General features: G+C 36.6%; 1 protein-coding gene across 1 annotated transcript; it reads left to right on the forward strand.

Annotated features, from left to right (window-relative positions):
* The first annotated feature begins 655 nt into the window (after positions 1–655).
* Positions 656–20,685, forward strand: LOC139145935 (uncharacterized). Its single transcript, XM_070717392.1, has 9 exons — positions 656–1,964; positions 7,445–7,540; positions 9,183–9,281; positions 11,198–11,260; positions 13,084–13,455; positions 14,051–14,305; positions 14,604–14,927; positions 17,811–19,424; positions 20,531–20,685. Exons 1-9 carry the CDS (start codon positions 659–661, stop codon positions 20,683–20,685), a joined length of 4,284 nt encoding a protein of 1,427 aa, XP_070573493.1. The 5' UTR covers positions 656–658.
* The last annotated feature ends 1,513 nt before the right edge of the window (positions 20,686–22,198 follow it).

Here is a 22,198-nt window from a genome sequence, read left to right on the forward strand (position 1 = left end):
CCTTTATTCAACACTCTAAAATGGTTACATGCAAAACAAATATACTTCATTTTTCATCAACAGAGCTGCAGCAATATAACAAGCAAGCTTGTCATTTCAATGCAATTCCTTTTTTGATTTTTTTAGAGGTAATAGTACGATTTTCTGAAAGTGAAGCAAGCAAGAAGCAGATGACAGAGTCATTCTGGTGTTGAAAAGATATTACTGCATGCCCTTAGGTAAATATGATCATTTAATTCTGAAAATTATAAAATTTGTTATTAAAATGTTACGGCAATATTCTCATTATTTAGTTGTCAACACATTGCAGCATTATCACAAAATCTTACAGCTAATGAATGCACTTGGCTCAACTAAAAAAATGTATTTACTTTTCATCATGATTGCTATATTTCAAAAGGTCATGGAAGTCTTTCTTTGATCTTTTGTGAAGCTGATTCTTTGGATAATGTACAAAATATTAGCAATATCGCATTGATATTTGGTGTTAAACAATATTATGTTCAATTCAACGAGATTGTTGTGATTTAATTTATTTGCAAAATAGATATTATGTTTACTTTCAATCATGCATGATCAAAGCATTGATGAAACAAATCGTTGAACATGGAGATACAATAACAAAGAAACCATTTTTTCTCTTTTCCCCAGCTTTGAAATGGATCACATCCAGACAAACCTCAACCCTAAGCCTGCTGTTTTGATAATCAGTGACAGGTGGGGATCTCCATTCCAGGGTGGTATTCCGGCTGCTGTACGCCTTCTTGCAAAACTTTTCCATTTACTGGGGTTTGCCATTTATTGCACAGTTTTACAAAAATCAGACAAAGAAGAAGAAAATGCAAATGAATTAAATGTCACACTTGTCCCCCCAAAACTGAGAGGGTCTTTAGAGTGGGATGAAACAGACAAACCATGTCGTAAATGGCTTCACTCACATGCATCTTATTTTGAAAATTTGAAAGATCAAAAAATACTAGCGAATATCAAAATAGTTGTAGGATTTGCACTGGCAACATCTGAGGCGTCTTTTATCATAAGAGATGATATGTTTGCATCGGCTATGTATTACATAACAAATCTCTGGCCATGTGACAAAATACCTCCCAGTATCCTTGGTTGTAGCAAAGAAAATCTAGATAAGCTTGTGGATATGTTAGAGGAATCCCATCACAAAGCAGCTGATGTAGTTACATCTATTGACCACCAGACATTTAGTTCTTTTATTGACACATTGCAAACAAACAAGCATTTCCAAATCCTGCCAACACCAGAGAAGAAATATTTTTCATTTAATCCATCAAAAGTATTATCGAGTGATATTACATATCGGATCTTATCGTGTTTGGAGGAACATGACGACCTTAAAATGTGTGCCCATGTCGATCTGACAAAAGAAATTAATTCAGTTGCTGAAAATTATCATGCAGTGAACAAACAGCAACTCAAGTGGGTAATTCTTGGTGTCTGTCCTGCAAAGGAAGACGAGTTAGTTAATGCTCTTAAGCCATTTCGCCATCTTGACATTGTTCCAAAGGCATTGTCCCTTTCATTGTCTATTGAAAAGTGCTTGTTCAGTTCTCATCTTGTCCTTATCCCACCAAAATCACCTGGCGTGAACTCCCTTCATCTTCTTATATCTACCATGGCTGCTGGAATTCCACTGCTTGTTGCAATGTATTCCCCAAGTCATGATTTTATCAAGACTTACTTCCCATATTATGTGGACAATATGGTTGTTGATATGGAAACTCCAGGAAAATTGACAGAAAAGATACAAGATATCTTCAAGAATTACCCATGCTCCCAAAAGAATGCAGATGAAATAAAGGAAAGATTCAAGAGTGAAATAGTGGCACTGATTGATAATAGCAATCATGACTTTATATCCCACATTAAGACTCATTTTGGACAACTTGTGTCATCAGAAGATAGCACTGCCAATATGAGTAGAATATCAACGGGTAAGTTACTCAACAACCTCTACAGAAAAGTCAATGTTACAAATTGGTGGAAAACATTCTTGGATTATTCACCATTAAATCTTTGAATGCCTCAAACCTTTAAATTTCATTGAAAGCAGGTATTCTCTCGGGTGAACAGGGGTTTCATTAAGTTTTTAAGTAGGGGGTTAGAATGGAAAAGTAGGCGGCTTGCAGCTGCCATTACCACAAAGCGGTCGTCGTCGGCGGAGGGTCCGGGAGGGGGTGTTCCCCCTCCCGGCCGAAGGCCGGAAACCCTGAAAAATGAGCTAAAGTTTACTTTTTACAGCTTACAGTCACTTGAATTTCTAGTATTTTCAGGAGAATTGTCAGCAGTGTTCCAGGGCAATTTGTGTTCATATCTTAAAAGCCATTTTCCTTGGAGATTAGGCCTAAATATGATAATTCATAATTAAAAATGATAAAATGTGGTAATGTTGACGATAATTTGGACAAAGAAAAGTCTTTAGAGCCTCTATGCTTTTAGGAGGTAAACTATAATAATTCACTATTCACTATATTGATATGTAGATGATATTATACAGTGTTACATCTAGACAGGGGGATAGGGGATTCCCCCTCTGTTGAAATGTTGGCACCTCAATTAATTTGTCAAGGGGACCACTCCCCCCTTCCATGAATGCTGCCAGTCACACCTTAGAGGTACAAGTAGTACATATAAACTGGTGAAATGTCCCCGAAATTTTCTTTTAAAGGGGGAAAATCCCCCTCGTTGATGCCATCCTGGATGAACCACTCATAATTTGTTATGCTTAAAATTAATAACCCTGATGTTTGGTATGGAAATCTGTAGATGAAGAACTTTGATACCACTGGAGAGGTAAAAAGGATAATTTGTATAACGAATAATGATAAAAAATGACAATCATTTCCATATTTCGCAAATAGAATCAAATATATCCTCAAGGTTATTTGACTATATGGGTATGCAAAGTAAGAACCTTGATATAGGATATGAAAATTTGTACGTTCAGAAGCGCACATTTGGATTTAACCTGACGATCGCTTTTGAAGTGAATTTAGAGGTCTGATCGTATTGTAACCACTCTGGGCGACGTTCTTATTGGCGTCGATAGACCGAAGAGCAGTACATATCATACGTCCTGCTGGTTAAACTCCTTCACAATTACGCCTACCGCAGTGCAACGCACATCGGCTTACTAAAATTCCAACTGTAATCGGAAAGTTTTTCGTGAGAAAAAATCAAGTCATTGCCTTCGAAAACAGTTTAAATCCACTTAATTATCCTTCTCTTGTTTCTTGGTCCACTTCAAAACCGAGGATCGTACAGCGAAGCTTGACCTTGCGATCGCTTCCGTCTTCATATGTTCATCGACCATTTTGAGTTGAGCTAACGACGGCCGACATGTGTAGTATGCACGTTTTCATTAGCGTATATAAAGGTCACCAAATAGGAATCAGCAATTCTGGTAGCCAATAGAATCGTCAATTGCAATTCCGATTTGTATTGAGGCAGTATACGCAAGACCGTGCTGCATCGTAGTACAAGGCGATCGTAGTAGTCGCTCGTCTTCTAAATTTTGTTTCACATAAAAGCCGTTGAAAAGTTTGATTACACAGCTTGTGAAACTTGTCCGTATCATTTCAGAAGGTAAAAAATATTTTAGCTATGAAAGAGTTCAAGTTTCCAAAAAAGTAGCCGGCGAAATCGTGAGAGTAACCGGTCAATTTCGCCGGCTCCCGGTTTTAATGAAACCCCTGGTGAATATGAGGTTCCAAAAATCCACTATACCGGTACCTTGCATAGAATGTATTTTTATGCATAGAATCGTCATGTCGTACAACAATTCCCAAGCTGCGAGATGTACATAATATAGAAAACATCATCAGAGTCATCTGGGAATAAAGGATATTTATCACTTGCAAAGGCCATTATACAGTTTTGCCCAGGCAACTCATTCTTGCTAGTGATGAGCTGTCTGGGCAAGATATTGACAAAAAAATGAAAACACTGTTCTCATAACTTTAAGAGAAAAGATATGAATTGAAAATGCTCAGTCGTGTTTCATTATATATTGCAGTTATGTGTAAACCTTTGCCACATTGTTTTCAACTTCATTGAAAGTGTTATGATCAACGAAATGAACAATATTTACCACAGATTCATTCTAAAGGTCATATATATATATATATATATATATATATATATATATATATATATATATATATATATGCCAAACTGTAAAAGCTCAGTAGATATGCAAAGCAGCTCATCAGATATGCAAATTATCAATTAGCTGACATGAAAATGCGAAATGACTTTAATATTGTTATAACATGGTATAATCATCAATGTACATACAGCATGTTTTGCCAACGTTGATCAAGTAAATCTAAGTATACATCCCTAATGAGGAAAGTCAATTAAATACGCAAATGAGGAATTAGCTGAAGTAAAAATGCTTAATGACTTTCAATAATGTTAAATCATAGTATCTTTAATTGACATACCAAGTTTGGTAAATTTTGATCGAATCAAATCAGATATATATCCCTAATTTAAAGTTCATTAAATATGCAAATTAGCAACTATTCATGTCATCCCTTAATGGTTCCCACTGCTGTATATATATCTTGGTGTGATCAACACTTGTAGTAAATCTTGTCAAATTTTGTGCAGTCGTTCTCACTGTATAGCCATTTTTACAAAATTAATTAATTATGCAAATGAGTAAACAGTAAGCAAGCCACACCCACCAAAATCTAATGAGTTCTTGCCATTTGCAAACTGAACCAATGTATTAGATTTGATACTGATCTGATGAGCTGTTTTTGAGATATCAGGCACACAGACAGATGGACAGACACACAGACACTGCTGCAACATTAGCCCACGTGTGTGAACTCATGAGCTAAAAATGTGTGCTTTACAAGCTCAATCTGCTATTAACTGTAAATTAAAATAATTATGCCACATATTGGGTGACTTTTTAACAGTACAACAATCTTAGAACTGAACTACTGGTACAGATATAACTTTTTTAATCTTTGAAACATCTCTCCAATCTTGTGGGGTCCTAAATGCGGTACAGAGCATTGCGACATACAAAAACCAGATATGAACTGAAAATGCTCGCGTGTTTCATTATATATGGCAGTTATGTGTAAATTTGAACCTTTCCACATGCTTGCAACTTCATTGAAATATATTTTTTTACTATAATCAAATGGGATTCGAAGCCCCACACTCACGGCAACATCGCCTAGCTGCTAGGCCTCACACAAAACCAGTCGGCTACCGTTTCCAACCCAAAAGAGTTGGTCACAGCAACCGACTTAGATGTTACAATGCTAAGCGCGACCGAGCAACACAGTGTGCATGGAGCAGACGTCGACACACAGTACAAACACACATCGGAAAAGCACGAAGCTTTTTACTGAGCTAATATCAGACAGACTCAGGGACAAGTAAATATCCACCAGCAGAAATAACCCAAACAGGTTAATTTTTTTACTATAACCCAAACGGGATTCGAACCCCCACACACTCACGGCAACATCACCTAGCTGCTAGGCCTTACACAAAACCAGTCGGCTACTGTTTCCAACGTTCCAAAAGAGTTGGTCACAGCAACCGACTTAGATGTTACAATTCTGTGCGCGACCGAGCAACACAGTGTGCATGGAGCAGACAACACACAGACACAGTACAAATTAACACACATATAGTCATCGGAAAGTGTTATGATCAAGATAATGAATAATATTCACCACGGATTAATTCTTAATCAAAGTTACCCCAATCAGAAAAGTTCATTAAAAATATGCAAATTTGGAATTGACTGAAATGTTCTCATTAAATATGCAAATTAGGAATTGGCTTAAGTAAAAATGTTAAATGACTTTCAATACTGTTGTATCATGGTATTTTTAATGTACAAAGCAATTCGTCAAATTTGGTCTAGTCAATACAGATACCGGTAAATATCCCTAATTAGGAAAGTTCATTAAATATGCAAATTAGGAATTGACTGAAATGTTCTCATTAAATATGCAAATTAGGAATTGGCTGAAGTAAAAATGTTAAATGACTTTCAATACTGTTGTATCATGGTATTTTTAATGTACAAAGCAATTCGTCAAATTTGGTCTAGTCAATACAGATACCGGTAAATATCCCTAATTAGGAAAGTTCATTAAATATGCAAATTAGGAATTGGTTGAAGTAAAAAAGTTTAATGACTTTCAATAATGTCCTTTTATCTTTTATCTTCAATATATCCCTGATTAGCGAAGTTCATTAAATATGTAAATAAGGAATTGGCTGAAGTAAAACTGCTTAATGATTGTCAATAATGTTATATCACGGTGTCTCTAATGTACATAACACGTTTTATTAACTTTGGTCTTGTCAATTCAGATATATATATATATAATTAGGAAAGTTAATTAAATATGCAAATAAGTATTCGGCTGAAGTAAAGATGCTTAATGACTTTCAACAATGTTATATCATAATATCTTTAATTTACATAGCAAGTTTAATCAATTTTGGTCAAGTCAATTCAAATAAATATCCCTAATTTCAAAAGTTTATTAAATATGCGAACTTAGATTTTATTGAAGTAAAAATGCTTAATGATTTTCAATAATGCTAAATCACAGTATCTTCAATATATTTACCAAATTTTGTCAATTTTGATCAAGTCAAATAAGATACATATCCCTAATTAGTAAAGTTTATTATATATGCAAATTATACATGATCTTTTACGTCACCCTTAATATCTTTTACAGCTGATATATCTTGGTGTAATCAACATGTGTAGCAAATCTCATCAAATTGTGTGCAGTCGTTGTCAATATACCAGTATATCCGTTTTTTTCTAAAATCATTAATTATGTAAATGAGCAAAAAGTAAGCAAGCCACACCTACCAAAAACTAATCAGTTCTTGCCATTTGCAAACTGAATCTATGTACCAGATTTGATTCCGATCTGATGAATTGTTTTTGAGATATCAGACCAACAGACAGACAGACAGACACACAGATAGACAGGAAGACAGACACCGCTGTGACGTATGCTCACGTGTGTGTGAACATGTGAGCAAATGATGAGCAAAAAACCAAAACTTAGTTTTGAATGTAACTACGGACCATCCGAGGAGGGATGGGGAGAAAGCCTGTGATGTTAGAACTATAACCAGTGGTAGAGCAGCAAACTGGGGATGTTGCCTGAGGACGTTAAGAGCAGTTTGAGACCTGTGACCTGTGCCACAGATCATCAGGCACTGTAGGGGTAGCATTTGCATTAGAGATGAAATTCCTTACAATGTAACTTCTTATATGTTCTCAATGAGAAGAGGGAAATGAAGCAATAAAGAAACCTTGCACATAATAATTGAACTGATGTATATGCAATCAACAATGCAGTGAAGGAAATTCAATTCATTCTGGCTGATTTTAAATGTTCAACAGATATTCCAGAGTCAGAGACTGTGCAAGCTAAATTTCAATCTGAAGATACTGAGGAAGTTGTGGAGCATGAGCCAAGTGGAAAGGCTGGCATGTCAGGTAAAAATAATACATATTCAGTAAATTATTGATGGGATTTGAACTCACAACATATGTCATTCAGTCACCTCATAAAGACATTAGAGAAAAGCACTCGGCTAAATCCCCACCCTTAAAAAGGTTTTGAATTCATAACCAAGCTTGTTACAATTATTCTGACTGTGATCCCTCCACACCCTACAGAGTTCATGAAACTCCAACACTAACATGCATGTGCTTGTTATCAACATTGCACATGTACCTATCAGAGCAAATTCAATTACCGAGCTGATAAGAAGTCAATTTTCTGTAAGTGAACATACCTTCAATATCTAAAATAATGTGATTTATGTGTTAAAGGCTTCATTTTGTATAAACTGAGATAAGTACATACAAATTGCACTTTCCCCTTTCTATTTTTCTAAAGCAATAATGATTACACTCAACATTTTAAAAGAAGGCACGCTCCTCTTGCCAAAATAAATGAGGAGATTTATGATAATTGGATGTGCACGTGGTTGCATCGCCATACTGTTGTTTTTTGAGTGCTGCTGATGCAGCTGATTAGCAAAGTTTCAATGTACCATCATTTATTTCATTTCTCATGATCTTTTATATTGTTTGACAAATGAGTGTTTATTTTGTAAGTATATATATATATATATATACATATATATATATATATATATATATATATATATATATATATATATATATACACACACACACACACACCCCGGTATTTACTTAAAGGGACACTATCGCTATCTTTTGACCTTTTTTTCACCAATATTGTTGCAAACGAGCAGTTGCTGATGTTGTTCGACTTATTGAAAGATGTCTAAAAATGGTCGACCATAGACAACTTCCATCAAGTCTTGCCTACACTGTGTAGAAAAACCTCGGGTCAGGGGTTAACAGTAGCCCACCTAAAACCTCTGACCTCAGGTTTTTCTACACAGTGTAGGCTAAATCGGATGGAAGTTGTCTATGGTTGACCATTTTTTAGACATCTTTCAATAAGTCGAACGACATCAGCAATTGTTTGCTCGCAACAATATTGGTGAAAAAGGGGTCAAAAGATAGCGATAGTGTCCCTTTAAAGTACAAAGTAATGAAATCTGTTTCATGCATCCTACAACCATCAGACAGATGAAGTGAAAGGATCCATAGCCCTACACTCTCTTTTACATCTGTTTTTTGAAAGTGTTGGGGCTATGGATCCTTTCACTTATTCTGTCTGATGATTGTAGGATGCATGAAACATATAAGTAACAGATTTCATTACTTTGTACGTGAAGTGATTCGTGTTATTATTTATAACGCTCTGCTTTAGCATTGAGCAATGTATATATATATATGTATGTATATATACCGATATAATATATATATATATATATATATATATATATATATATATATATATATATATATATATATATATATATATATATATATATATGTATATATTCTGTACTGTACAAACACAGAAACAGCCTAAGCGTCCTCTCAGTAAAACAGTCCTTTATGATTAACTTTATAATGAAAATTATCATCTATGAAGTATTGCTCTGGATCAGAAACGAATTCTTGGTTTCACGTCTCATCATCACAATGTCTTTATCAACGTCAGTCATGTGTCATAACATTTCAATTACGAAAGGTGATAAAGCTCCGAAGGTCCCAGAAGAAAACCCACAACAGAATGTGCAAAATGTTGGACAAAACAATGGTGATCAGATGGCAAGTAATGATACATCAGGTAATGCTGTTATGGAACTTGACACGATATATGGTGACGAGGACAACAAAGAGCATATGTTGTTAGGTGACTTCTTTCACGGACGATTTTTAAACTGAAATTTTTTGCCAAAATCTTGATGGCACCTGTTGAAAGTGTTGGTACAAAGTCCAAATCTGAAAAAATAATTTGGCTAATTAGCATGATCAAAATTTGGCAGCCTCTGGAAAATCAAAGTTTCCAAATTCTTTCCCTGAGAATATTGTAATGAGGAATAATGAGACAATATGACCAAAATCGGATCAAATATTGTTAAAATGGCTCAAAGATGACTAACTGTACAATAATGAGTCTGGTGAAAGGTGCATTGATAGTTTCCAAATTATTTCTGTGAGAATATTGTATGGGTTGATGAGTCCCAGTGAAGGAAAATGGAAGATTGTCCTCACGCTGACCTTTGTGTTTACAGTATCATGGATACAAGCCATTGTTTCTAGTCAGAGACAGGTGCGCACCGGTGAAAAAGCACATTGTTCAAGTACGAGACTATTGCGAACTTTACTTCCTGCTTTGGAAAAACCGTTGGCGCTAATTTGTGCTGCATAGCTGAGCTGTTTTAGAGCACAAAACAAGTAGAAAAATATCTAAGGAACAATTTGCCCGCATGGCCATTCCTTTCCTCCTGGAAAATGATGCCAAAAGTCATAGCCGTTTCAAAGTAAAAATTTCGTCAGCAGTTTCTCGAAGAAAAAAGACCTTTTAGGAAATTTTTGCACTCATCTTGACTTCCTAGTCTTCACAACCTTCACTGTGAAATGCAAGTGTTTCCGTTCACGCGATCTCTCATAGTGACCATTTGCGTGCGAGTAGACGACTTCCAAGATGGCGTCCCGTCTGACGTTTGTTGACAAAATATGTTCATAAACTTCAAGATTTTCACGTCATTACCTTGTTCATAGACATAAATGTGCACAACTGTTGCATACTTAAGGTGAATTTGTACAATTTATCACTACCTGGGTCCCCCTTTATGCCTTCGATTTCGAGCATTCACTCTCAGAAAACTTGTGTCAGCCCCATTGTAGGGAATAGGAGGGCCTCTCGTCCGGTCACCCTAATGATAGTTTGAAATCATAAATATTGCAAGTTGCGTTTAAAACTACTCTGTCATGTTTACTTTAATTCATGCATTAGGTTTGTTTCCACAGCCCTAACATTCGCAAAATGTATATGAGAAGTAAATTCCCATTTCTAAAATTCTCTAATTTGTCACCCAGTCACATGATTTGTACCTGTCGTTCTGGCCTTGAAACTTTCCACAAGGAAACTTTTAACCTTTTGCTATCAAAGTTAAGAAAAAAATGGAGGTTACCATGAAAACGTTAGTTCTACTGGAACAGAAGCAAATTGCTTAATAATTACCGAAAAGTCTGAATAACTGTCCCAAAAAGCTTTGCGTATCAAATTATTTCAATTTCAGCCTTCATATCCAAATGGGTCTCAAACAAGATAATTATTAAATATTTAAGCAATAAAGCAACCCAGCGATGGTATACCACGAGATTTTGACCAGTTCACTTCATATATGCACTTGCTATCGCTCGTGGATATAGGAAGCGAAATGGTCAAAACTGAGTGGTATACCATCATTTTGTGTGATGTATTGCTATTTTATTATAACAGTATATTCAAATTCTGGACCGGAACATCAAAAGAGGATTTTTGCTCTTGCCAAAAGCTTGTGCGTGTGCCAACTGCAGTATATGACAAATATACCACTGTGACTGTTCTTTTCAGGTCTTGGCCGATCAGAGGGCTGCATTTGCGCCATAAATATACTGGTAAAATGTATAATATAATAAAAGATATGACATACCCTACTTTATTTGAATATATCTATTAACATGTACATTTCAAATTCAATGTTTACTTCAAAGGATCGACTGATGGTGGAGATATTGAAAACAATGACATTGACACAACATCAAGTTGTACTACAGGTGAGTTAGTAAATAACGATATGACAAGCAATTACAAGTGACCATCAGAAGTCTCTGATTCAGATACATTAAGATACATTATTGTTTTAGACATTTAACTTTTACAAAAGATAATACACAGTCATGAGACTGAAATTCAAATCAATCATGAGGGACCAGCTGTGTGAATTTAAAGTGCAATCCTGTCTTGAAAATCCATGTGGTCACTGTTCAAAGAATTAAAATACTTCGATCATGAAGACAACTAGCATGTTCAAGGTTAGTAGCAGCTTGTTCTTTGTGTACAGTTATGCCATAAGCTATCTTTTTGGGCACACAGGAAACTCATGTTACCGCTACTATCAGAAACACTAAGCTACAGAGAAAAGTTGTTTGGCCAATGTCAATCACCTTCGTCAACTTTGTACTTCTCACTTCTCCCAAAAGGGTGCTCAGGAAAATCTCATATTTGATGAACAAATTACTCAGAATGACTTAAAGTAGATTGTTGACACTAATGAAGAATTTTGTGTGTGAATTTTATGGCTGATTTTTATCAACTATATAGTCAAAACGTCTTTTTGATACTGTTCTTCTGGCATCTCTAGAATTTTATATAGCTTTGAAGGGACCGTATGCTTCATCAAGTGTTATCAAAATTAACATAGAGTTTGCATATACAATTTTTGAGAAGCTTTCGAGCAGCTTTATTCAAAGATCTCATCTGCAACTGTTTGTTGATTAGCGGTTATAAACTTGATTGGTCACTTTAACCCAATGACCTCAATCTGTTTCATTGAAGTGTAACAATACGTAATTGGGGGTTTAATTTTTTTGCTCAACATTATGTACTCCTTACTAGTAATCTAAAACTCTGAGATTATCTTTCTAGTCACTGGCTCTCCTTGCTGAGTAAATCAGGCACTGGTGTCAAAGTTGCACATTTCATTTTTTATAATTGTTTTCTAATTTTTAGCTCACTTTATTCAAAAGGCGAAAGTTAATTAATACAGTACAATTTGCTTTGTGAGTTCCTAAGGATGGATGACCTCATGCAGTTTCATCAAATGATGATGAAATTTAGCTATCCTGAGTTCTTGATTTTGGTAAAAACAAATTTCCAGAAATATCAATGGTCTTTCACATTTGAAATTCAATGTGTTACTTTCTAGGGATGCCCTGCGTAAAGTTAATTACAGTCATTGATACTTATCATATATTATTACTGTACCGGTAGTATTTTGCATTAAAGAAGTTAGAAATTGCTGCATTTCCTCAGTTAATAGATTTAGTTCGAAGAAGCCTGTAGTCTGCCATCGTAATAAACGGCATATCTGGAAATACTCTTCTTTCAGACCCAAGGCATTTATATAATAAGGAAAAATTAGTGTATGTTAAGGAGATACAGCAATTTTCTCCTGCCATGTCTGCTAGCTGCCTTTTGAATTTAATTTCAAAGTGGTTTGCAGCTACATATTGGATTCTATTACTGTTAATCAAATTGCACAGTGTATGATCTACTGAGTCTCTCATTCATGTATAAATTATAAAAGATTGATTGTTCATGCTCATGCACTCAGTAATATGTATAACTTTGTAATTGTTCTGGAGTGTAAAACAAATAAACCGATATCCTGGAGCTTAAAACAAATAATCTGATGTTCTCAATATTAGTGGAAAAAAGCTAATTTTGGTGCATTCTTTAATGAGCCTTCATAATATTTGACAATGTCTACTTACATGAACATAGGAAAACTTTCATAATAGATGATAAGATAATAAGAAAAGGCTTCATTTGAATATCAGTAAATATGAATCGTCAGGTTTCATGTTCTGTCACACAGGTAAATTGACTATTAAAGTTGATCAGTCTGGTATTCCCAAGGAGGACAATACAATGATACAAGTATCTGAACAGTTCAAAAAATTACCAGAAGTGGTTGAGGAAACACCAAAGCAGATAAATGGCATGCATCCAGGCATCGAGATACAAGGTCACAGCGATGGTAGCATCATCTATCATGTGAAGTGTACGACTTTGGACGCATTGAATTACTTATGGCATTATTACACAAGTCAGAAACTGCACAAGTTGATAACATCAATAACTGTTACAAAGAAGACTCTGGCAATCATTGGTGCTGTGTACTTGGAGCTACAAGTTACAATGGACATAGAAGAGTATCAACAGTGTAAATTGGAACTAACTTGCAAAGGTGATGGTAAAATTATACAATACATTCAGAAGATAATGAGCTTTGTAATTTCATAACATGTAGCCTTCAAGTAATTATAAAAAGCACTGTGTTTGATCAACATAACATACAAAAGCAGAGAGGTTTAGTAAAACCTTTACTGCTGTCGACAGGTGTTCAGTTGCATTGTTAAATTATCAAGTCTCTTTCTACCACATACCGGTGTACTATAGCTAGCTGATACCACTTCTTTATAAATACCATCAGACAGGTACAATGTCTAATGAAAAACAGATTGAAGTAAAAAGTCATAATAAATGCACTAATCTGATTGTCATAACATCATTTTTCTCTGTTATTGCATGGTGTTGCAGACCTCACTTTCACTTCCATTGTTTACACTGAACTCTACATCACAGTTACTGTGAATTCCTCGAATTACTGTCTCATTGCATTTGCTATGCAAGCAAAGTATTATTTCGTCATGACTTTGGAGTACAATTTCAAAATGACTTTTCCAAAATGAAGAAGATATTTGTAATTACATTTAATTATGTTATGTACCGGTATATATTACTATAATGCAGCAATTAACAATTGTAACCTTATTATGCAGATAATGGTGTACCATCACTGCTGCTTATGGAGATTAACGAGTCAAAAGAGCCGTTAGAAGAATACTTGAGTCAGATCTTCAGATATAGGAAGTGTGTCAAATTGGAAGGACAGCAGTGTAATATACTTCAAATGGTGGTGACAATGACAGACAGGGTTCAACATATCTTATCCTTCGGACAGGAAATTTTAGCATTGCTGGGCGTTACAAGATATCTTACGCTTGATGTAAGCTCTGAGGACCAAACCATTGAAGGTAATGAGATGTAAAGGGAATTTTCTGCTACTTGAAAAAAAAATTTACCCTATTAATGGGGATACCCATGAAAATGTCCTGCATGGTATTTGCAATATGACTTGGTGTGCTCTAGAACTGCTGTGATAGCAGTTATTTGTCATCATGCAATGTTACATGCAGCAGATAATCACAAATATTTAAAGTAAGCCATATATAGACAGGTTATTGGTCATTTCAGTCTGCAGGATCAATAAAACATCAAAAATTATTCAAAAGTACATGTAAGCATATTTTAATTGTGAGATATCATCTTCAGCTCTAGAGGAACAACTGATCAAGGATGGCAGACAAGTTCAGTCATCATCTGGAATAGCTGAAAATGTCAGCCTACTTGGTAGAAGTTTATCTCCATATAACCCAATCACTGCCAACCAAGTTAGTCGTGATTTGGTTGAACATCTGTTGAAATTATGGCAGACAGTAGCAGAGTCAAAGTTGAATCTACAAATGACAACTCTACAACAGCGCCTTGAAGAAGGTCAAGGCCAACAGTCTTTTTTGGAAAAGCAAATGCAAGGACAACAATCAGAGCTTGAAAAGAGGGAAAAGATGATAACAGAACTTATCTCTAAAAAGTCAAGTAAGTACCGTAAAATGATATGAGGAATGTGTGCTTTTTATTTTTTGTGAAAGTGTAGATAAATTTTTAGGTTTAAGAAAATAACGAAAACAATATTATTTAATGTCCTGAGTAGAGTATATACCGGTATTTGTGAGAAAACAAAAAAACTCAAAAATGTCCTTCTCAAGTACGTGCTATATCCAAAACCACGACAACTTAAAACACAAACATGTATGTATAGAAGGCCTAATAATCAACAAGATAGTAGATCAGGACGAAGTAAACTTTGTGACTATTTCAGCATATAACGGTATCTAGAACAATCATGTCTGAAAAGCAAATACTGTGTTAGGGGTTCATTCTTTCAATTCTTATGTACCAGTAATCACAGATCCATGAAATATCCTCAAACTTCAAACATCAGAATTTTTATTGTATCATAAAGGTCTACCGGTATTGTTAAGGAATAATACAGGTATAAACTTTGTAAAAGTTCATCTAGCTTTTTCATGAGAATTCAGATGGTTCCAAGTTTGCTAATGGTACTAATTAATGGTCCCAGGAGTGATTTAATGGGACTTTATAAATCAACTGCTTCTCATGCAAAACAAATTTCCTATAGCCGTAATAACTTCTATAGGGGGGGAGAATAATGAGCAGTGACGTCATTTTTTGAAGAGCGCTGCCATCGGCTCATGCGGACAGGTTTTGCTTGTCTTGGAATCACGCTCGATTCTGAATCAACAACTGGCTGAAAACATTCTGCACATGCGCAAATCGCAAGACAGAAAGACAACCTTGTAAACAGTGAAAACCCAGTGGAATTCTGTCATTTCTTTTGTAAGTTACATATTTTTGAAAATCGCTCTCAAAAATTTGTGATTTTCCGAAGTTTTCTTGGCATTTTTTCTGTCCTTTTTAGAGGACCTGGAGAAGATGAATGAGATTTTTCATGTGGAAACCGCTAATTTTCCCAGTGACCTGAATACATCACCTAACATTTCCACCCACAACCAAGTCGGGAACGCGACTGTAAATGTATGGAAAGGGTTTTTTTGCATACATAGCCTATTTTCCGTCTTTTGACAAATAGGACTGGCTTGTTTGACCTAGAAAATGGAGGAGGTGAGCGGTGATAGACCCTCTGAAGAGAAGCATATCTCCATGCTCACACGTCTATGCCATGTGTGTGGCACACAAGACCTAAAAAAAGCCTGCAAATGTCAACTTATATGCCAATGAACTCATGAAGGTGTGCCAGTGCCACCACAATGTTGATCACGTCCATCCAGGCCTTTCAGACACCCCCTCCCCATGGTAGTACGTACGTACACGTACGGCAAATCATAGGGCTATTGACAAAGGTTGAGACGACCCAAACTAGCCAAAATTAGCCAAACCACCATAAACCACCATAAACGACCCATATCATCAAGTAAACGACCTAAAATAAGCACAGGGATGAAATATGTCTCAGATTTCTGGAGAAACCGCCCCAAAAACGGCGAAAACCAGCCGGCATTTTCGATCATTGCAAATTCCTATACATGCCATCAACGAGTTAAGGGGTTCGGTTTGTTTCTTCAATAGAGGGCGCTGTGCAAGATTGTTACTGCTTTTACAACGTAAAGTGTAGCACAGGGAATTTCCCCGTTGTCATGTTTAGTGGCTTACCAAGGAATGAGATCAAAGTTTTTAGTTTATTACATTTTTACAGCTCATTCACATTTTTTTTGATACCAACATTAATTTATTGAATAAATTCTACAAACCAAATATTAAGATAACATGTGCCGTGGCCCTGTTCCATACATGTACATACACATACCTGCATATATGTGCATGCATGCATGCATGCACACAAACATATATATGCGTGCATGCAGGTTACCATGGAAAGTTGAAGATCTAGCAAATAACAGATTAAGCGGGTGGTCGTTTTAAAAAAACAGCGCCCTCACATGGCCATATTGATACAAGGGCATATTACAGGAAACATGCATGTCTACATTTATATGTGGAGACACACACACATACATACATACATACATACATACATACATACATACATACATACATACATACATACATACACATATACATGCATGCATGCATATACACATACATACATACATACATACATACATACATACATACATACATACATACATACATACATACATACATACATACTAGCACTGCACTGCACAAGTTTGAAAAAGCGCCCTCCTTCGGTGAGCCCAGTTACGATGCTGAAGTTATTTTCGTTTTCAGTTGTGTCATCGAAATGAGCCCCACAACTTGGTAATTGATAGTACCAACAACATGGCTGCCCGCAATTCTGTCGACGGTTTCTCCAGAAGGTGGAGTTTTATTGTATCCCTGAATACCTAGAATGTTTGTTTTAGGTCGTTTACTTGATGATATGGGTCGTTTTTGGTGGTTTATGCTGGTTTGGCTAATTTTGGCTAGTTTGGGTCGTCTCAACCTTTGTCAATAGCCCAAATTGTAGGCATATGACCACAAAATTACCTCTGAAAACTCTTTCACGCAGCACAATTCGATGACTCTCTGCTGGGAAGTAGTTATCCGACTGCTGCAGTCTCTATTGCCTTTATCAATGGGACAACACAAAATGTTTTGCCGTCACCAGCCATAATGCTTACGTATTGATTTTGAAATTTGCTGGATATTGCGGCGTCAAGTCAGGTTATTAGCCATGTGCGCATGAGCTCCAAATTTATCCAGCAGCATCTGCGAAAAGTTATACGGCCATAGGGCTCTATGGGGAAAGTTGTTTGTGTCATGTTTATTATTGATAAAGATTGTCAGAGTACATGAACTTTCAGAGACAACTACCGGTATATAACTAATCATGTGATTCATATGATATTCCCACAGGAAGAACACATGCCGATGAACAGATTAGTGCACTGTTTGTATCTACCATACAGAATACCAAGCCAAGTGATCAGAAAATTACAGAAACCTTCTCCATCATTAGTAATTTCTGTCAAAATAGACTTAGAGATGTTGAAGTTTCAGGTATTTACTGCACTATTCTTAGTCATGAAGTGAGTAATGACTTGAAGAAAGCAGCAGAAAGCATTAATGTTACTTTGATCCAAGCTGAGGAGCAGGAGGGGTCCGATCTTCCCCCAAGTGTATCATGGCTTCGCAATCATGAGAAATACTATCCAACACTGAAGAAATTGGTGGATGTCCAGCATGTCATTGGGTTCATTCCAATGACAAAAAATGTAACAATTGAAATTCATGAGCTGCTTTTCCCTCATGCTGAACTTCACCTGCTGCCTCTGCATATTACAACTGTTACTGTAACAGCTGTATTGTTTGTCTTCACTGATTGGAATAAAGATGAGCTAGGTCTGACAGGATTTCACATAAATCTTGTCACAGATTTCTGTGAAAGGACGGCCAAGGCAGGAGAAGATCTGAAAGCCTACTCTACTGTACTTGATGTCAAAATCAGTGATGACCAGAAGACAGATGCTGATAACTGTGGTGTTACATTGATTCCAGCACAAATAACAGAACTAGGTGACCCAGAAGATGAACTTCCTGAATTGAAGAGGTTGGCATATCACCAAATCTACTACCCAGACCTAAAAGAATTGGAAAACATCCAGTATGTGATCGGTTATGCTCCAAAGACAGGACATGCAGCAGCTGATATCAGAGCAAAACTGTTTCCCGATGCAATGTTAGTTCTCATCAATCATGTCTGTCCAGAATATAGCTGCTTGCAAACTGTAAAGAGCAGATTGCAGGACTTTGAAGAAAAGATGCTGACAATGGCAAGTAAAGCAGACCTGATATTTTCCATTGGACCCAAGATCCATCAGTACTTTCAGAATGCATACAGGGATGAGGTCAATGGTAGATACTTGTCAGAGATTCCACATGAAGAAATCCTTCCCAGACCAGTCAGCTATCACTTAGGGAAGGATCCACAAAAAGGGGAAATTCAACAACACTGCATACTGACATTTGGTCAGATTGATACACAGGAAGCCCTAGAAAGATGTGATGTCATGGCAGCTTCTATTGGTACAGCAGCTAATCAGTGGAAGGCAACACACGCAAACCCTCCGATGTGGAAGATACAGGGTGCATATCAACAAGCTGACAAGAATGCTGAAAAGTTCCTATGCAGTAAAATGCAGTGTCCTTATATCAAGCCTACACTTCATCCAGGACTTTCAGCAAAAGATCTGCTCAGATCTCTACAACAGTCACACCTCTGTCTGCCTCCACCATGGTACACTGATTACAGCTTTTATGGATTAGAAGCAATGGTATCTGGTTCATCAACAGCTGTCTATGAAAATTCTCATCTGGCTCACTTCATTATGAAACACTTTCAAGATCATGTTGACAACTGTGTAGTTCGAAGTCCTGAGAAGAATCTGTCAGTGACAATACTTAAACATCTACAAAACACACGTCAGGCATTTGAGAAAGCAAGGAAGCTGCAAACAGACATAGTAAACAGTAAGGTCATATCAGCAAGTTATGCAAGGTTTGCATCCATGTTAACTTTACCTGTCTGGCGACAAAGTGGAGATGACAGCAAAGATTATGGAGTGGAGAAGATGAGAAAGGTATTTATCTAGCGTTTTTTGGTTATCAGGGAACAGACTAAGAATATGTTATTTAGTAGTGAAACATCAACATGTATTCAATGTGATGCAATGCAGAAAAGTGTAATAGAGAAATTATGGAGAAACTCATCATTTGCAAAAAATCAACAGCAAAGGTTCATTATCAAGCTACGGTGCTTTGAAAATGTTCAACATGCCAGTGATCATTACAGAAACAATACAAATAGCCAATATTTCCAAACAATACACAGATTATTTTTTGATATATAATACACACATTCCTTGAAGAAACCCTCTCCCGGTAAATATCTCATTTGCAATTATGAAAATCTTCATGCCAATTGTACTGGTACATAAAATACAATTTTAGATTATATTGCTATCATTTATCAACATCTATTCTGGCTGACTTTATTCTTGAAATGAGGAGTTTCTCTTGCTTACCAGTAATGTTTTGAAATGTGATCTCAGATGTCCCTAATCAGTACATGATGATATATTATCATTTATTATTATGACATTAGATTGAGGTACAGCTGTGCCATGCCTTGTATGGGGCAGGGATTATGATAACTTTTCTTTTGAAAACACCTGATATCTGATTAAATATATTAGTTCCTAAATCTTTTTCTCGTGGATTTGACTCAAGTATATCTCAGTGTATGTTAATTAATACTTTCTGTCTGTAATTTTGATCGAAAATTGGAGGGGTATGATACGAACATTAAATTTACAACACTGACCTACGGTAGAGGAGTACGTAAGTAGCATTGAACTGTTGTTGAAGAACAACATTTAGTGATTACAGAATTGCTTTCTGAAAATATTCTTTAGAGGAATACCGAATTGTAATCAAGCTGTATAACAGAGCTGTAAATTAATAAAGCATGACAATCTGTAAATAATAACATATATCAATAGAAAGAGCAAATATAAATTATCTAACTGAATTCTGAGAGATACTAATGTTCTAAACCGGTATTTCTGGTTTTACAGAGTCTTCTGATGTACAAATGGGTTTAGACAAGGATGTCTATGACCAACATCTGAAAGAACTAGGAGAAAAAGTGAAAGTCCTTCCAGCACAACTGAGAAATAAAGAGATGGAGGAAATGATGACTAGATTAGAGTTTTATGCGGAGAGAATGTAAAGAGGCACTAAAACACAGAGTAGAGATATTGGCTGATGAAGATGGTGGTGCAGATGTAAAGAAAATCGTCAAGAAGAAACTTGGTGATGATGTGGATCCAACAAGTATGACAGAAAAGTGAAAGTATAATCAAATGTTGGGTCACAGTACGAATGTTACGTTAAGTGTTAAATTTCTCACTGAAATACCAGACAAAACTAGCTATCAGAGTTTGCTTTGTGTAATACGTTTTTCGTAATGTTGAGTTTTCATTGTGTAACCCCGGGTACGAAGTAAGTCACGTGATTTGATGTTCCATCCCATCTGACCGTTGAATAATCGGATGGAATTCCTTGATTGCCGTTATCTCCCACAACGCGCAACGAGCAGACAGATACTGCGTGGAGTGGTGTGCTTGTGCGGGCAGAGACGCTGTCAAAGGGAATTAGTTCTTCTTGCCAGTAACCAAGCACTTACAAAAAACCCTATAGATAGGGCAGAACTGAATCCTGAAAGACGTCAGTAGGTACCAGTAGGGCAAGGCTTGCCCTATAGGGCAACACTGTCCATGCCCTATAGGGCAATATTATACTATGTAGGGTACTTAACCATGCCCTATAGGACACTTGCACTCCCTATAGGGCATTTACCCATGCCCTATAGGGCAATATTATACCCTGTAGGACACTTATACCTGTTGTGTTATTGAGTTAATTAATTTATGCATGCTGATTGTATCCTTTCATATATGCAAATGTAGTCACATGATAAAGTTCCCCGCCATCCGGTTTATACGCTCTCCCCACATGGCATGGCGGATGCGCATGTAGTATGTCTACGTCTCTTGAATAAAGTTTACTTGTTGGTGTTCAACTAAACGTCAGTCGTCCAGTCGTCACTATAATATAGAATCGAACCCCAAATGTTCAACCAAGGACACAACTTGGTGTCAGGAGTGGGATCCAGCGATAAACTGTCCCTCATCGCTGGATCCGTGAACGATTGCGACGTGACCTGAGAACACCCCATACGTTACGCAGTTACCCTTCGTATTGCGCAACATGGCCGAACTCAGCGGGTTGCCAACGCCCAAGATGGACTGGCATGCTGCAGATCCCAGCACTGCCCTCGCCAACTTCAAAAGCCTGTGCGAGCTATACTTCGAAGGTCCTTTAGCATCCACCGACAAAAAGAAGAAAATCCGCTATCTATTGATTTGGATAGGGCAGGAAGGTCGAGATGTAGCGAAGTCGTGGGAGCTGACAGGCGCCGACAAAGATGATCTGAGCAAGCACTGGGAGAAATTTGAGGCGTATCTCAAACCGCACAGTAACTTCAGAATGGCACGATTTAAGCTGTGTAACCTGAAGCAAGTGGTAAACAAACCGGTTGACACTTTCATGAAACACATCAGACTTGTCTGCGCTGACTGTATGTACAAAGAACCAGATGAACACATGCTAGACAGGCTAATCTATGGTATCAACTTTCATTGTATACAGTCAAAGCTGCTCGAAGCTGGTGAATAAACCAC

This window comes from Ptychodera flava, chromosome 1, assembly GCF_041260155.1.
Source record: "Ptychodera flava strain L36383 chromosome 1, AS_Pfla_20210202, whole genome shotgun sequence".
Taxonomy (NCBI): Eukaryota; Metazoa; Hemichordata; class Enteropneusta; family Ptychoderidae; genus Ptychodera; species Ptychodera flava.